The 18,629-nt window shown below is 41.4% G+C and overlaps 1 protein-coding gene across 14 annotated transcripts in view; it reads right to left on the minus strand.

The window, feature by feature from the left end:
- Positions 1–18,629, minus strand: part of fryl (furry homolog, like) — a 71,706-nt gene that overhangs the window by 4,221 nt on the left and 48,856 nt on the right. For 7 of the 14 annotated variants that reach the window (XM_063465904.1, XM_063465903.1, XM_063465899.1 and 4 more), the window contains 22 exons: positions 18,429–18,579; positions 18,240–18,343; positions 17,901–18,083; positions 17,186–17,387; positions 16,739–16,860; positions 16,471–16,658; positions 15,411–15,505; positions 14,689–15,293; positions 14,099–14,367; positions 13,878–14,018; positions 12,858–13,058; positions 12,606–12,767; positions 12,093–12,203; positions 11,776–11,952; positions 10,889–11,089; positions 8,988–9,188; positions 6,771–7,177; positions 5,008–5,215; positions 4,685–4,834; positions 4,143–4,241; positions 3,376–3,444; positions 1,012–1,029 (listed from right to left, as the gene is read on the minus strand). In XM_063465904.1, the coding sequence (XP_063321974.1) occupies positions 1,012–1,029; positions 3,376–3,444; positions 4,143–4,241; positions 4,685–4,834; positions 5,008–5,215; positions 6,771–7,177; positions 8,988–9,188; positions 10,889–11,089; positions 11,776–11,952; positions 12,093–12,203; positions 12,606–12,767; positions 12,858–13,058; positions 13,878–14,018; positions 14,099–14,367; positions 14,689–15,293; positions 15,411–15,505; positions 16,471–16,658; positions 16,739–16,860; positions 17,186–17,387; positions 17,901–18,083; positions 18,240–18,343; positions 18,429–18,579 (4,064 nt within the window). Of the gene's footprint in view, positions 1–1,011; positions 1,030–3,375; positions 3,445–4,142; positions 4,242–4,684; positions 4,835–5,007; positions 5,216–6,770; positions 7,178–8,326; positions 9,189–10,888; positions 11,090–11,775; positions 11,953–12,092; positions 12,204–12,605; positions 12,768–12,857; positions 13,059–13,877; positions 14,019–14,098; positions 14,368–14,688; positions 15,294–15,410; positions 15,506–16,470; positions 16,659–16,738; positions 16,861–17,185; positions 17,388–17,900; positions 18,084–18,239; positions 18,344–18,428; positions 18,580–18,629 lie in introns of those variants that run through there. The other 7 variants (XM_063465900.1, XM_063465906.1, XM_063465896.1 and 4 more) reach the window with 5 other exon arrangements.

The following is an 18,629-nucleotide window of genomic DNA, read 5'->3' on the forward strand; positions in this document are numbered from 1 at the left end:
CAGAGACAGAAGACAGAAAAACACACTGTCACATCTCAGCAAAGCCATGATCTAACCTGCACCGAATCACTCTGATCACATGATTAGACAGATGGGTATCCTGGGTTAGAGACGTGGGAAGAGATGAAAAAGTTAACACGGACGGCCATTTGGTTTGGACCATGGTGAGTCTACTATAGGGTCGTCCCAAATAAAATAACCCAAATTGGAAAAATTGGTCCCACCTGACCTGAGTCAGCAGAATCAGATGATTTCGTTTTATTATATTAACTTTAGCTTATTTAATGAAGGCATGCAAAATTTTACCTGCACACTATGAAGTACATGGAGATGGGTTGAAAAATGTCATAGCGTGCAGGTAAATTCTGCACAGCTTCACTAGAGATACCAAACGAAAAAAAGAAATCAGCTGCTTCTGACGGGGTCAGATGGGAAGTACTGGCTTATATTTCATGGAATGACCCTACTGCTAGAATTAGTGATGAAATCTTAAATTAGAAGACCTAGGGCATTATCTCATTGATCCCTCAGCATGTAGAATTGATGAGTGAGGTGTGTGAAAACTAAAAGTTAAGCCCCTAATCTCGGAGAACATGGGAGAAAATGATTTGAACAAATGGGAATGGAACAATGGAATCATGCAAAATGAAAGTGAATTCAAACCTAACAACACTGGACTCTCTAGCCATCATATCCTACTGATAATGGAGCAGCCCCTCTGAAATCAGGTGGCAACTCTACACTGAATACACGTAGATAGATGAATTTATCTGCAGACACAATCAGTGCAACAAGCAAACAGAAAAAAATGCAAACAGGATAACACGGTACGTTATGATTGGGTGGGTGGATGAAGAGGTTGAGCTGGGTTACATGACCAATCAAGCAGAAACATAGACAGAGAAATGGGTGGGGGGTAGAACACAGTCTGTTTCTGCACAGAAAGATGAGATGTCAGTGTTTTGTCCGGTTGGCGGCATTATTTAAGTCTATAATATGAGAACCACTTACTGCTAGATTTTCCATTTGCTAAGCAAGAAGGTGAGCAGGTCACACACACAAACAAACAAACAAAACAGAAGGAGAGAAAGACCAAGAATTAGTGAGCTTTAACATGACAGCTGAGACACAGTGACCTGACGAGCAGGAGCAGTGCTTTATAATCTTCCCTTCACACAGGTCAGATAATGTGAGCTCACGTCAGCAGTAACAGAAACCTTTATTCTGAAAAGGTGAACAACAGCATGTGCGATGACGGGCAGAAAAGACGCGGTGGCGTGGTGGCTACGCAGAGAGGAAGGAGGAGGCAGTGAAAGATCTCTGGATACTTCTGATTAAAAACAGAGCGTCAGTTTAACCCAAGGTAACATCTGTGTGAATGTCAAACACAGAGGGAGCTCCGCAGATCTGTCCAAGGAGCTCGGTGCAAGAGAAACCTACAGACTAAGACGTGCAGTGAGAGATCATGCAAATACGTCAAGGGTACAAACTCTGTGTCCGTCTGTACATCTTAAATCTTAAATTTCTGAATTGGGAAAAAAAGTCTAAAAAAGTCCATCTGAAGTCACAGTTGCAATTCTGTTGTTGAAGACAAAAATTATTTACACATCTCCTTTAAATCTACTGTTAACATGTTTATCACCCAAAGCTGGTAAAAATGGTTGTTGGCAAATTGTTAGAAACGCTTCTTGCCGTCAGGTTTTGTGTTTAATTGGCAGCTGACAGCACCACTGCCACAGCAGTACAGAAATGTTACTTAAAGAGTTTTTTCCTCTGCTTGCCTTTCACAATAAAAGAGAGGCTGTTCCCTTATATCTCAAGTAGCCCCCACAGAAGATGAACCTGCATGTTTGATTTGGCACAGATTTTATCCCGGATGCCGTTCAGGATGCAAACCTTAGATTTACCTGCATCAGGAGTACGCTAAATTGAACCAGCGATCTTTCATGTGTGTAATGTAAACGTCATGTAAGATATAGCTTTGTTTTTCCTTCCCACTGTCGCCAAGTGCTGCTCATAGGGCGCCGTCTGATTGTTGGGATTTTGTCTCTATAATTGTAGAGTGTGTTTACCTTGCGATATATAAAGCCCCTTAAAACAACTGCTGTTTTGATTTGGCGCCACATATATAAAACTACGGCACTAGTTAAATGAAAGACTTTTCATTATCAAATATAATCCCAGCTTACCACCAAATAAACAAAAGAGCTGGAAAATGTTTGAATAAATTTCATAGAGAGGCTGTTACAAAATTTCTTAATTATTCAGTAAGCTAATTATTATTAGTAAGTACAATTAAAGGTAATCATTAACAACTCGTGATTACATCAAACTTTCCTTCAAAAGTGTCTGTAAAAGCACAGACAGGCCTCAATGAGTGCACTGTAATAGAAGAAATAAAACTCAACAATAAAATTAATTTGCAGATGTCATGCAACTGTGTTTTAATGCAACACTAGCAATAAATGATTCCTTTCAGACTAGAAATGTAACAAGAATTTTGCACATTTTCACAGGCGCATAACACAAATCAAATTTCCAACGCAAATCAGGCTGCAACTGGGAGGCTGAGCACTGGTAGCTGACTGAGACACGGGGCCATTTAATGGGAATGGAAAGTGCCGCTTGTGGTATTGAGGAATTAAAGCTCATTGAAACCTAAATGACTGTACTGATACATTCACATGCCTTTAATATGCTGCAGCTGAAGACCTAATTAGCGTAACGGCACATTAACGTCTTGGGTTTGATATGAATCTAAGAGTTTTGTAATCATGGTTTGACTCAAAATGATTAGCTGGTATGCTTTCTTCGCGCTGTGAGAACAACGACTGGTATAATTAGCGGATATGCGGGCCAAAAATTGAATTTCCTTAACGGAGATAAAATAAGTGAATAAAAAGCTAAATCTTCAATCATCTTTACATGTGCATGGTTATCAAAGGCATTTAAGGAAATGTGATGCCGCTTTTTCTCTTTACGTTGTTTACTCGCATGCAACCAAAACATGCTTATGCATAAATCCCTTAGTACATTGCTGACAGTAACTGTTTAGCTCATAGCTAAATGTTCTAATTTATGTACATGTATCATTGATAAATACATTTATCATTGCATTTTTACTAATAAGTAACTTGTAACATTATCCTGTATCCGCAGGAAAGCTGGTGCGGGTTGTTGCTTCTTCTAAACCAACATGGTTTTTTTTAAAGGGATGCGCTTTGACTGGCTCGACAACTCTTCGTTAATGTCTCTAATTTAATTTCAGCTGGATGTTACCGATTCAGCTGCAATGCAACACTTTAAAAAGTCAAACAGTTCAATAAGTATGACAAACAAATTGATGCATTTTAAAGTAAAAGTGTTCATCCCTACCTGTGCATGAGTATTGGGTCGCTGGCTGCTGTCTTTGTCCCCGAATGTTTTCCTGCAGTTCTCGAGCCACTGCGTAAACAGGCAGGAGACAAAACAGGAGAGAAAAACATTAAAAGCTTAGAGGAAGGAGAGGAACTTAGAAACAGAGGCATTTACAAGGCTTTTTTTTACCCCATGGACATATGCATCTACATTTGTGTGTGTACACAATAAAGGGAGGAGATTTAATAAGTGTGTTGTATTTAGCGAATTAAAGAAGGCCTGTTCCAGAGCATCCAGAGTATCTAGCCCTCCAGGGAACATTGCCGTCTCATTCAATTAGCGCCCCTGCATCCCAGAGCTCTCTGCAATCTCATCTCTTTCTTCCCCTCCCCTTTCCTCCCAGCTCCAACCCCTCACAGCTTCTCCCGCCTGGCCTTCTGTAACTGATTTAGGAGAGCTGAGGGTTATTTTTATCCCTTCAGCATGGTTTCTCACTGGTGATGCAGACACTAACGGCAGCTGAATGTACTCATACTGAACACTGATTCAGTGTCTGCAGCTGCTGATGAGACAGACTGGGCTTATCGTGTGCAACATCAGCTATTCGTCTTTATGTTCTCCTGGCTTTTTGCAGTGAAACTGCATAGAGATGAAAGCCACTTTACGCGTTTCCTGAGCAGTTTTTAAAATAAAGAGGATGTGAAACAACATGTCTGATGGAAAAAGGTTCAAAGAGGATAAAGAAGCAGAGATGGTGGATGTGGAGAAAGATAAAGATGGCTTACACGCTCTGCTGCTTCTCTCTTGGCATTGTAGGTGTCCAAGTGTTCCTGCAACTCCAGCACACTAAACTTCAGAGTCTCCAACAGTCCACAAGAGACCAGCTACAACAACACAGGACACCACACATATTAAGCCACAAAAACATCCACTACATACACATAATGGCCCCAAGGCCTCATGTTAGTGTTGGTCCTCCTGAATGATAACTTGGTTTTCATTTGCTTTGACTGTGTTGCCGTTACCACAAATTTAAGCCACAGCCAGTTTTAAATCGGTACCTATTCTTCTTTCACTTGTTGTATATAAAAATTGGATTAGAAAAATTTCCTGCTGTGTTGACTTCCCTTCTCATTTTTATCATAAATAAACTGGGCATAACACAAACTACACAAAAATATCTACACCAGGACACACACACACACTCAGCACTACATAAACCATTTATATAAAATAATCCAGCCATGTAACTGCTACAGCATTACTGGAGTCTCGCTTTATCAGATGCATCAGAATGACTGCAGACAAGCATGCGGGCCAGCCTCACCGTCTCTGCATCCAGCAGCACAGTGGGACACTGCGAGCGAGACGTCATGACTTCCAAGGAGCTAAGGAACTGATTACCCATTCGCTGGAGCTTTTCCCCGAGAAAGCGAACAGATGCATGTGTAATGGAGCCAAACTTTCTCTGAATACTCTGGAAAAACACACACACACACAAAAAAGAAAACAAAGTAAGATCATTCTGAAATAAGCTTACTTGTAAACAAGATGCAACAGATAAGGAGCAGTCCTATCAGTCAAAACTGCAGGAACATTAAAAAAAACAAAAAACAAAAAAACAAAAATAAAAACGTGGTACACATTTACCTGAAAGAGTCGGGAAAACACGTGGAAAGTATAAACAGCCGAGGACCCATCTGTGTCTGACAACATCTGGTTGACATGGCAACGCCAAGCATCCTCGTCATTGTCATAGGCAACTGGCTGGAATGCAGCCAGGATGGCAGAGAGGAAGGGCGAAGGGGGCGGAGAGGCCTGAATCTCTGGGAAGCCGTCTGCGTCACCTTCATCTTGGCTAAAACACACACGGGGGCCAATAAGCAGTCAGACATGTTATACCCCCCCCCTTCACTGAAGGACAAATGTAAACATACACACGCGCATGTCGTCACTCGCAGCAAGTAAACAACCTCACATTGCTGCATCTCTGCCTCCCTCACTGAAAATTCTGCTGCAGTGCAACGAGAGCTAAAATCTGCTGCAGTGCTCTCACAATAACAGCGATTAGCATTTTAGCATTACACAAACATGTCTGTATCTCTCTCGCTCTCTCTCTCACACAGACACACACACACACACACACACACACACACACAGATACTCACAGGCCTGTGGGACCAAACAGCCTAAAGAAGCAGACAGAATATAAGTATCTAAAGCCTGCGCTGCCGAGCGCTGCAACGGACACGGTCTCTGTCCTCATCCTAACTACCGCTTCCCTTTCCCGTACTCTCTCCCCTCGTCTGCAGCTCCACTGTTAGCAGCACTAGCGCACTGCACTCATCCCACACAGGACTGCAGAGAGGTCTATACAAGCTAGGCATTTACACATACTGACTCACACACACGCACGCACACACACACACACACACGCGCGCACACACACAGTAGTGCAAGCAGAGCCAGCTCCCAACCCACTGAGGTAAAACGCTGCTGAGTTGTTTCATTTTACTCTCTCCCACTCACATAAATCCTCATACACAGACACCTACACTAACTGGTTAGTGTCCTGCTGTTTTCAGTCAGTCTAAGCTACACACACAATTGCTTTCCATGCATGCGTGTCTCTGTTAATTGAAAGAACTTCAGTACAGTTACACATGGAGGCGAGTGAGTCTCTATTTTCTAGTTTGTTCAGCAGTGCTTCTTAATATTGCTTTAGAGCAGTTTAAAGGCCTGACTTTACAACTGTCCTCCAATCAGATTTGGCCCACCTTGAAGTGTTCACTGTTAGGAATGAACTGAAGCCTGCCAACACACGCATAGTTCTGATAGGCCACGCCAAGAAAGAAATTAGCTATCACACCATCTAAATCATGTCAAAGAAGTTAGATTAGTCACGCACTGTAGATTAGTCCATATCTTCTTCAGCCACACCTAAACTAGTCTCCAATTAAAATGAAAGGTCAGCTGTCAACTTGTTGTTTTACTTTAATGCATTTTTAAATGGGAGCTGTCTGACACAGTCTTCTTAAATGGACAGTTCCAGTCAATGTTTCACCAAAACTTATTAGTAAAAGGTGGAAAAGGTAATTCGTAAAAACCATCTAAAAATTAAAGATTTTTAGACTGTGTGAAATTAAAATAAAACCAACTGTACAATGACTCAGTCAGTTGTTCAGCAAACTGGTATAAATTCCACCATTTATTCAAACACAAAAGGAAATTAAAACTGCATTTCTTTGTCTAAATGTCTCATATGATCAATATTTGCTTTTTGGGTTTCAGGTAAAATGTGATTTACATGATACTGGCAAAACTGGCACAAAAGCCATCCAGCATTTTCTCAGATCTTCTCAAATTCTTTAATACAGTGGTATGAATACAAACAAAGACTCTGAAACACCTACCTGGACATCCCAGAGAAGTCCGCCTCTTCCTCCTCACAGCGCTCATCCAGCTCCTTCAGGGCCTGTGTCACGTCTTCTTCCCACACAGACCCACAGGTGCTGTCTGGATCTGGATCTGCATCCTGCTTTGTCTCTGATGCCAGACAAAGAGGCAGCACTGTTTGGGACTCGTCCTCACAAAGGAGCCCTGGTGGTGTGTCTATGGCCGGCGGGGGAGGGGGGGCTGGATCCAAGTCCTCCTGAGGGTCTTGAGTCTCCTGATGATCCTGAGCATCCTGAGGGTCCCGTGAGTCTGGGAGGTCACACATCTCTGGTGGGTCAGAGGGCAAAGGGGGGGCGCTGCAAAACCCTGTGTCCTCGCTCACGCTGCTGCTCAGCTCGTCAGCCGCCGTCATGCTTATAGCATCCTGTAACATCAAAGCAGAAGGGGGGGCTCAGCATGGCAGGTACTTTCACATTACAAAACATCCATTAAAATAATATTTTTATTTCAACAGTGGCCGCCAACACTGATACATAAAACACAGATTCATAGTTGAACCTCTCGTAAAACTTGAATTAAGACCACTGTAGCCTATTCTCAGAGCTCAGAGCTTTAATTACACAAGTGGGACTTTTAACTCTGTACCTTTTGCAATATTCAGTTTCTCTGAAATTGCTCTAGATGTCACGTTATAAGCTAATGTCTATTAAAAAAAAAAGATCATCCAGTATTTATCACAAAAATGCCACTGAAAATTTGACGTCACTGCTAACAGAACAGCAACGTTGCCTGTCAGGGAGTGACCGGACCGCAAATGAATTAAATTAATCGGTGGTGACTCATAACATCTGCATGACAACTGATTTATAGACAATACACTGCAATAACTACAGAAACGACTAATGGACTGAATTAGCAACCTAACAAATGAACCAAGTCATTGTAATAAATTGTAGGCATACATCAAGCAAGGCCACAATTTATAGAAAAAATTAGTATTAGAAGCATCTAACTGACTCATATGTAAAAGGAGGATATGCCGATACATAGTCTGTAGATAGGAGAGAGCGATATGTTCATATGTGCTGATATGCTGAAGATGGCACAGGGGTGTTCTAATTAAGAGGTCTTTGCTTCCCCCCCCCCCCTTTTGTTTTTCCTTTCTTTATTATTCAAAGTCTAGTGCATTAGGGATACTGTGCATGGCAGACAGCCAGTACATCACAGAGACAGCAGCTATATTACAGAAAGCTTTTAGAAGTGGTCATGGCCATCCCGGAGGGAATGAGCAAGACTATTGATGGTTTTATCTAGAGCTCATTACACTAAGAGCTGGGGCTGTGATGGGGGAGATGTCATTGGGATGATATTGAGACCACTGGCTTGGTTATGTTCCTAAAGGCTACAGAGTTCACTGAGGGATAGATAGGGGAACCTGATAGAGAACTGATTTGCACTATACACACCAATGAATTTAGTGGTTATTCATATCATATGGATATAAAGCTGAAATATGTTAAACTTCAAAATGCCATTTACATGCAAATACAAATCAACAAAATGATATACTTACCATTGTTAGTGGAAGTGATAAATGTCAGTAGCAGTAAATACAGAAGGCAAGCTATGGCATGTTAATATCATAGCAAATTTCATTGGCTAGCTTTTGAGTTAACTGCACTTGTAAAACTAAGACACCACTTATAAAGGACTCATACTCACACATGCATCTGCCGAGGATTAAGGAGCTGGTGTCTCTTTCACAAGTTTTTAAATGGAGGATTTAGTTGGAAGGGTCAGTTGCTGTGTTATTGTAGGTGAGGTGAGCAGTAACAGCCGACCTGAGGTGAGCTTTAATTTTTTAACCATTCCCAAAATCATACAATCAAGCCCCACTACTATTAAGGCTGCAAGAGCTACACAGTTAAGACTTCAGCAACCATGCAGAGTAAAGTAACAAAGAAAGAGTGAGAAGCAGCAGAAGCAGCAAACACAAACATGCACACACACACGCGCATATATAGATCTTAACCCGACAGCAGCTAGACAGTCCCTCAGAACCAGCACTTTTACTCCATCCTATCCAAAACCCCCTAAAGGTAGCTGATCGTTTGTCTAAATGACAGATAGGCCAACAAATACAGCAAAAGCAGATACGAAATGAACAAAAAGAAAAAGGCAGGCTAAAAAGCACCCGAGCACCACAGTTTATTGTTGCTCCCGATTGATCGCACCTCAGGCAGCTGACTGCTGGTGCTGTCTGAGTGGGTCATCTCCAACATGGGACTATCCAGTCGAGGGAGGGAGGGTGCAGAGGGCAGAGTGGGCAGGACAGTTGCCTCCTCCGTCATGGCACTGCTGGAGGACTCTTGGGACTGCTGCAAAGAGTCCACATGGTTGGATGCAGTGTCATCCGTAGCAGAATCACTGTTGAGCTGGAAAAGAGAAACATGAACTGTTTGGCTTTTTTGCTGAGGGATGTATGAACACAATAGAGTATGATGTAAACCTTTATTACAAGTGTACTCATGCCTAAAGCCCTACTATTTCAAAACCTGAAGTGAACAAGGGTTACTTAGGAAGGTCACTCAAATAGGTGCCTCAATAATAACACAATGGTCTTGAGATGTTGTCTAAAGAGTTGGAAAGAAGACAACTGGACTTCTTTAATCATGAGGTATAAATACGTGGAAAGAGGCCGTTTTAGGCTATAAGATTCTGTGTGTACTCAGTGTAAAATATTATTGTTAGAAAACGAAAAATAATGGACTTCAGCTTTGGAATAAAACAGTTTGAAAAACCTGTCTCACAAAAAAATAATAAAAGAAAATAATAACAGGCAATTTTCTATATGATTTTTTCCCCATATGATTTCCACCAATTGATTGGTTTTTGGGGAAAAAATCAACAATCACTTTGCAGTGGGATAACCATATTTACAAAATATAAAGTTACTTTAACATTTATTTTTCAAATACTGATCCTACCAATTACTCATACATCAGTCTACCCATTTAATCACTGAATTATTTAGTCAGAGGTCCAGATTTAGTGCTGATTACAAGTTCTCGCTTTGGCACAACTGGTTTCTGTATGCATGTTAAATTATGTACGTAGGGTAAGCAGTAAGTAATACTGCAAACTTAAATTTAGTCACTGCATGTGCTGAGATATCCCCAAGTATCTTTATGAAATGCAGTAAAACAGAATCTCATTTGAGTATTTTTGTATTAAACAAAATGAGATCATCAACATAAGCAATAACATTTTAATCCTAGTAAAGCAGACACGCCTACGGATTAATTAACTTTTGACAACTTACAACAACATCACCCCTGTTTCTTTATCAAGCAGAGCATGTTTAGTCATTTTAGTCATTACTGCATCTTCAAAAAAAAAAATAAAAATAAAAAATGGCTTCAGGCATCAGATCATGCTAGCATCAATAACATCAATTAATTTTATGAACAGGTTATCTCATTCAAAATTCTAGGGAAATAACACAGAAATACTGCATGCTCATTTTTCTAGTGTGTAATATTGTATGACTACAAAGTCTCAGGGGCAAATGTCCACTAAAGCCAAAAGCTCATTCTCTCACCGTGCACTACCAAGACCAAGAAGAGCAGAAGAAGAGAGAAAGAAAACATCTGTATTAGACTGAAGACCTACATCCGATAATTATTTGCGTAATTAGCAGATGTAGATAAAGGCCTTGCTGGGAAAGCCAAAGAAAACAAAGAAGAGTTAAAGAAAGGCAGCCAAACTGTTAAACAATGCAAAAGAAACATGCTGGGTTTAAATATTTGATTCATTTTATATGTAAAGATTTTTATTCAGAATAATTTCTAATAAGTTCACAAAAAGTGTCCTACACTGCACTTACCAATCATAGAATTTAAATGTCTAGGAAACAATGAAAGCATTGCTCTTAAAGCTAGAGGGAGTGGGCTGAGATTTAAAAAGGGATTCTACCACCAGCGAAGAAGCAAGCGTGTAGCTCCTGTCCGCACTGGAAGGAGGTCCAGCACAGTATGCGCGCGCACACACACACACACGCACACCATGCCAGTGGGCTGTGTGGGGAGCATGGTGGCTGGGTTGGGTGGGGGACCCTGATTAGAGTGAGACTTACAAGGCCAGAGCGGGTGAGAATCTGGCTAGCGCTCAATACCTCCTCCTCAGACGATTCGTCTGTGTCCTCGTGGTTGGTGAGGTTGAGGCTTGGCGTGCTGCCCGTGTATTGGCACTCCTGCAAAGACGGCGTGTCCCCTTTGTCCATGCTCTCTAGGGAGCGACGCCGCACACCCCAGTTGAAGTTGTCCATGCTCTCCCCCTGCAGGACAACCAAGTAAATGGCAATGAGGAATGTGGGGAAAATGATATTGTCTGGGTTAGATATTACAAAACAAGCAAACAAAGAACAACACAAATGCAAAATACACAACTTAAAAAGTAAATAAGACACTCATGTGATTGAGCGGACGACGTAATTTTGTCCATGGGATGGTAAATGATGCAATGATCTACAACTATAAAGGGTTCACAACAACAGGAGCGATGATTTCAAATCAAAAGGTAGTACTGTACTTTACTGGATGACAAAGGGAGACACCAGGGCACTGAAAAGAACAACATATCTTAGTAGCTTTCTTGGCTTCAGACTTACCTGCAGCTCCTTGTGGCAAGAGAAGAGAAGGAATATGTATGTTAGTAGACTTAAGAAGGACAAAGGTTTTCTACTACAGTAGTAGGACAAGTAAGGCAATTTTAACCAACAAGACATTAATGTTAATCCGTCAAACATCTACTACAGTATGGTCAACAGAAATGATGAAAAGTGACTGAACAGAACACAAAAGGTCAGGTTCCCTACACTACATACAACTAGAAAACCTTTAAGCTTTCTGAGCAGTCCCTTTCAACTTGCTGTAAGTTCCTTTAAATTACCACCTTTTTATTATGAGAAATGTATCATTTTTCCCCTCATACAGGTGGGGCCATTTGAATGTGCTTTCTCACCTCAGCATCCTCCAGCTCCACATCTAAGAAGTCAAAGTCCTTAAAGACTCCAAACTGCTGCTCACTGCCTGTATCCTCTCCCTGCGCCTCCTCCTCTCTGACGGCCTCCTCCACCGTGGGGATAAGACTGGTCTGCTGGTCTGCAGAGTCCAGGTCCTCATTGGATGAGAATACCACCTGCACGGAATGTCAGAAAATTAAATACAATTGTTTTAATCCATCATCATCTCAGAAGTCCAAATTAATCAAATTCTAACACCACCACAAAGACAGCCTCGACGCAGAAGCATTGTTCATGTCAGTGATTTTACAGAGACCTTATCTGAAGCTTTAGAGTAGGAGAGGAGTCTTACAGATGGATTTTTGGGGATGCCCGATTCTGGACCACATAAAGATAGGACATTCATCAGCCTCTCTCTGGTTCTTCTCTGTAATAAGAAGACATGCAAGATGAGAAAATGACAAGCTGACCAGGTCAAAATCCTTTCAGGTGGTCTTTTAACAAAAACAGAACTCACATTTAAAGGCAATGCAATGAGAGTGAAATATGTTAATAATAGCAACAGACTGATCAGACTCACATGTGTTTGGCTTATCTTTGCTTACAAAATACTATTACAACTGCTTAAAATTAGCCAGTATGTAGTAAAAGTAATTATTTTTATGGCTGTGTGTGTAAAATAAATTGTCATGATTTAATTATTTAGTTGAGCTTCTTTTCGAGGCTCGTTAAAGACAGATCATAGCTCAGGTCCGGTGTTGCGTCACTTTGAGCAGAGGCTGCTTCAAAACTCAAGGTTTGGATGATTTGTGTCAGTCTGAGAAGGTACCTGAGAGAGTTGTGGCCTCTTCCAGCTTACTTGGACCAGCCCATTGGAATTAGATCCAGATGATGTAGAGGAGGTACTTCTTGTGACAGCAATCACCTGTGGCTTTCCATTCCTGCCTGCTGCAGTACGCTGATCACCATATTTATGCCCGATTATTGGTGTCTATAGAGTCAAATAATGCAGATTAGAGATAAAATCAAAGGTAAATCAATATGGTGAACATAGTAAACCTAAGGAAAGTAGGACACCAACCTCTGAGATGTCAAAGTGGAAGTCCAGAGTCTTCCCGGGCAGCTCTTTGGAAGAGTTGTTGAATATGCGCGTGAAGGCAATTTCTGGTGAGCTGCAGGACTCAGAACTGTAGGAGCGTTGCACATCTTCTGGAACAACAAGGCTGGCTGAACGGGATACAACCAACTTCAAAATGTTTTGGGCCTCTTTCCAATGTGGGCTCTGTAAAAAAACAAAACAATGCAGAAATATAACGAAGCCACTGTGAGAAAGCAAGCTGTGTAGGTGTTTCTGAGGAATTTATGAATGTGAAAGGGCATTTCTGGTCCCAACTAGCTACGGACTCAATTTGTATTCATATGGCTTATAGTCATATTAGTAGAATGAGAAAGGAGGCTTAACACAAAAAGTTTGCAGTTCACATCAGTGCACATATACTAAAAATCTCAATATGCACAAATACAATGTTTCCTTTTGTGGAACGCACAAAAGAAAACACTGACAGTAAGCTAGGATGGCCAAAAGTAGCTTAAGGCAGCCCTGGGTCAAATCTGGAAAAAACAGGCTTCATAAATAGGTGTAATAGCATCAAAATACCTCTTTACAGTGACCCTGAAACATACGTTATTCTTTCTTAGTCTCAACTGTGCTGCTATTTATAGAGCAGGACACCCCAGTATTTATTCACGTCAGACTAAATGTGAAAATATGCTGTTCTCAGTATAAAACACACACACACCTCTTACTAAACATAAGGCATACTGCATATGGATGGCTGGTGCTTTGGTGATTTTCTTGCCAACCACACAGGAGACCCTGGCTTGATCCAGCAATAAAACTCTCATTCAGGCATATGTTGTAAAAAGCAAATCCTACAAAATAAATGCTTCTTGTTGCAAGACCTCAAACTAGGAGTAGACATAATCGCACACTTTACAATTAGCAGCAACAGAAATTCAATGAGACCTCCACAATGCATTCCTCTTTTGACCCAAACCCTATAGTCGGTCTGTCAGGCTGTCCAGTGACGTCAAGGCTCACCTGAACATATTTGCCGATGATCTTCATGATCTCAAGGTTGAACTGTTTGACAGGAGCTGCTGACAGGTCAATATGACTCAGCAAGCTATGGATGATCTGTAACAAGGACTGCTGCATGCTGGGAAGACCCTTCTCTAGCAGCTGATGGAGACAGAAATGGATACATTTGTTATTTTTCCATCTGTGACCAACATAAGAAGTGTGACCTTTTTCTCATATACCTCAGCCAAGTAAGTGACCAGATTCAAAGTTTTCTCTGCAAAGGCATCATGGAGGTAACGACAGACCACGTTGATCCAGTTGGTGTAGTCGCGGGAGTAGCTGTGTGTGCTGTAAAGGCTCATCATATGGGCCAGGTTAGACAGTGTGGCCGACTTCTCATCCGCACACACTTTGGCGATCTTATCGGCTGTCTCCTTACAGAAAGGAGTGGGGTTGTCAAAGTGCTGGATGAGATGCGGCAGGAGGCACAGGATGTTCAGAGGAAAACCTGCAGACATGAAGTAAAAGTCTAACCTTAAAAATGTAAATCAATACGAATAAATAGAACTGGGCTAGGATGAGTTTTCTTGGGTCAAAATGGGCTTATGAATAAGTCACAGTTCTAAATATAGACAGGACAAGATCCTGGCATTACCTTATTTAACGTTAATGTTAAGATTTATTGCAATGCCAGAGATTCCCCTTTGGGGAACCCCAAAACCCCGACTGGTTTCTGAGCAACTGGTCATTATATATGATCAATTTTCTTGTCTCTTTTATTCATTTTAGATTTTAAAAACTAAATTATTTAAAACTGTAAAAAAGTTACCTGCTACTTGTGAAGGGTCTACCAGTGTTTGTCTGGAGACACTGATGAGCTTACTGAGCAGGTGGATGGTTAGCTCCTGAGTAGCAGCAGAAGTGAAGCCCTTCAGGAAGAGTTGCAGCAGACCAGGGAAGTTGTACCACTTCAGCTTGTTTTGGACCGTCTCCAGACGTTCTCGGCTGTCCGCACGATCCAGGGGCAGCTGGCTCAGCAGCTTGTTGAGCAGTCGCAGAGCCAGCAAGTACTCAAACTCGTAGTCTGACTCAAGCAATGACACGGCGATCCAGAATACCGTGGCCATCAGATTTGAAGGGTCCACAGGTGGCACAGAGTCCCCTCCTGGACTTCCTGGACCTCCTCTGCTTAGTGATGATAAGCTCCGTGTGCGAGCCAGGTTTGCATAGCTGCCACCAAGTCGGTCAGCAATGTCCAGGGTGTTACTCCGACGCCTGTCAGCTTTTCGTTCACCCATCATCAGGCTGGCTCGAAGAGAGTTGCTGCGAGTGTGGACATAATGCAACAGACCACTACTGTTCATATTCAGCTGGCCTGTGCTTTTCCTGTTGGCAGCAAACTTGGCCCCCAACAAGTGGTCGTGGGTGGAGGTTCTGTGGAAAAAAATGGCAGAATTTTGTACACAGCTATTGCAAAATGTGTCAGGATGTTAGTTAAAGTAAGAAGAATTCGAACATTAAAATAATGAAGCTACCAATGAGAAGACTTACTGTGCTAAGGCAGTGAGGAGATCATAGTTTTTCACTGTGTCTGCTAGCGTGTCAATGCCAGACTCCAACGTCAGGAGAAGCTCAATGACAAAGCCCTGAGGAGAAAAAGTAGGAGAGGTCAGCTCGTCAGAAAGAAATCACAGATAACAGCGAGTTAACACATAGCATCTATGTTTTTTTACAGAAACAACTCACAGGCCTGTTTTCCAGTTTGATGCAACATGTTTACTATATATTTTGGCACATGATGTGCTTGACCATACAAAGAGTGGCCCTGGGAAAGTAAACTAAACCTAAACCACTGGGAAAATAGTTTGATCACATTATGTTACTGCAGTCACCCCTCATCAAATGTAAAAGCATAACAAGATAAGAAGGTTGCTTCTTCAACAATAGTATTCATGCTTTCTTTAAACCTTTGTCTTTCCTCAAACATTAACTAAAAATGATATACCAAGAGTAACTTTCTGTGTAGATGCAGTTAAACAAGAACTGGTTAACTATTTCTGTAGGAACAGGCTTTGCACACCTCTCATAAACACATAAAAGACATAGAAAATCAACCTATTTTTACATTTGAGGTATGGATCTCCCCACACATATGAATGACTTAAATGCTGTTCTCACACTCAGTGCAGCTACTTTCATTGATTATAGTGGAAGTGCAATGCTGCAGCACAGATTCTGCAAATGCGCCGCGTGTGAGGAATTCAGTGCAGCCACAGGGTAAAGGACACTGCTCTATGCAGGGTCACTGTATCACTGTTATACATTAAGTGTCAAAATCATGATGCTAAATGTGTGAATTTTACTGGCAACGTGGCTTTAAAACAAAACAAAACAAAACCACACACAATTTAAATAAAGAACATTTGACGTTTTGCCATGTCCTATTAAAAACCTCATTCTATGCAATATTTTGCTGTAACACAAGCAGGAATGTTTTTAATAGCTGAATGATCATGTGGTCAAATTAAATATAACCTTTAAAATGTTGTTTTATGTTATGCATTTTGACATTGCAGGTAAAAGACCAGACTTTTTCTAAAAATGTTCTGACCTGAGCTTCCTCTCCAGGGTCTCCTACAGTCTCAACCAACCGAGACAAAATGTCAGACAGTGTGGCAGGAGTCAGAGGTTGTTTGAGTGCCCTGAAAATCTGGAAAGAGCGACCGGCATAGTGGCGAGAAGAACAAGATAGAGCTGACCTTAAAGCTATTTCACTCAGCAATGAGTCCAATTGGAAACCTGAAAGGATACACAAGCACAAACAGGTAAATATGACAAAAGCACCTAATAAATATCAAGTAGCTATGAACCCTACAGACCTGTCTGGGAATGCTTGAAGACTGTCACCACATGTCTGACAAAAGCACTCAGCTGGTCAGCGCTCTTAATGTTGGAGTTCTTAGGTGACACATCCTCGTGATTCCAGAGCGGACCGCGTTTTCTACAAAATACAAATAAACACGCATGAACAAATGACCTGAAACACTATCAAAACCTTTAGTGTTATCACACCAAGCCAAGAAACTAACTCCAAAAATCAAACCCATGCAAATCAAAGTACCCCAGTCCTTTTAGACACTGCTGGAAGCATGAAAGCAAATCATTGTACACAATGAGTAACATCTAACAATGTGTTCATAGAAATGCCTACTAAACATGTGAGGTTATACACATTTCTAAATGCTAAAAAAGCAGCAAGTAGTGACACGCATAAATGTCATACATTTCTGGAAAATGTTCTTTTTTTTTTTAAAGTCTCTTCCCACCTTGAAGTTATAAACTCAATCAGAGCTTTGGCCTTCTCGTCATGTTCAACAGTGACATCTACTTCACTTAGAAGCGTGGGAGAGAGGTGGGACACAGCACTGACCCCTGCACCAAGGCTTATACTGGACGACGTCGAGCTCGAGCTGAGGCCAGAGTCTGTCATCGGTGATGGCTGACAGTCTGGCAAAAGCTCCTGCATTCCTGTAGGAACAAATTGCAAACACATTGTCAGCTTTTCTGCTAGCATTTTACCAGCCATGTGGCTAGCTTGGGCTAAACACAATTAAAGGTACAGTTGTTAATAATATAAGAAGACCATAAGTTGGAGTCCAAAAGTGAAGGTAGGCTAAATGATTTCTGTATAAAAATATGATTCACTGCTCTCCTTCTTGTATAGACACACATTACTTTATCTTAATTTCAGAATTAGAAAATAATAGGGTCTTTTTCAGGAAACCTTTTTCTATGGAACAATGATATTGTGCGACATGTAAATCTGTCTATATGGTGGCAGGAGGTTGCTGCCACCCAGTGGTCAAGTTTGGCACTGCGCCTATATGTGTCCTGTTCCCTGTCCTGTTGTTTTCCCTTCATTTCAAAATAACTAAAAAGCATTTCCACAGCTGATAGCGAATCCGCACATGTTCCACTATAAAACAGCGATTCTCATTATTATTGCTCTCTTCCGGTTCTTGTTTCTGTAGCAGAACTAACCTGTGAGGTTGAACTCTTGAGCTACAGGCTTCACAGTCAGGACCCTTGGATCATTGTAGTCTCTGTTGCGTAAAAGCACCATAGCGACAGACTGAACACTGCTATTTGCACCCTGAACTATGAGCAAGTGAAGCAGCAGGCGTTTGCAGTGCTCATAGACCTCTGGGTGCTGGTGATCTAAACCTGAGAAAAACACAAAAGATGAAGACATTTGACATCATTCAACTGGAATTTACAGACCTAGTAAAGGATTATTTATGCAAAAATCCAAATATGCCTAAAACATTTTACCTTAACATATACAAACATATAAAACAGCACAAAAAGAAAGCAATTTACCTAAGAAAACTGCGTGTAGCAGGAGTTGTAGGTAGGCACTCCATTCTACTTTGACCCCATGGTCAACAATGAGGTCTGTGAGTAGGATGACTGCAATGTTACATCTGAAAAACAGAAAAAGTGTACTGGATTATAAAAAGAACTCAACACTGCAATGCTTTGTGAGACAAAAAGTGGACTTTGGTGTACCTGTGGAGAGGTACGGCAGGTGTGTTTGTCTCTGGCAAATAGTCCACAAGAGGGGACCAGCAGCCTCCTGTTGGTGGGAAGGGAAGAGGCTCTGGCTGATTGTGATCCATCACTTTTAATCGCCAGTTAGCATAAAGCGGCATGGAGTCACCTGGAAAATAGAGAAGATTAGCAGCATGGTAGTGGGTGGTATAAAAAAAT

This window comes from Pelmatolapia mariae, linkage group LG23 (assembly GCF_036321145.2).
Source record: "Pelmatolapia mariae isolate MD_Pm_ZW linkage group LG23, Pm_UMD_F_2, whole genome shotgun sequence".
NCBI lineage: Eukaryota > Metazoa > Chordata > Actinopteri > Cichliformes > Cichlidae > Pelmatolapia > Pelmatolapia mariae.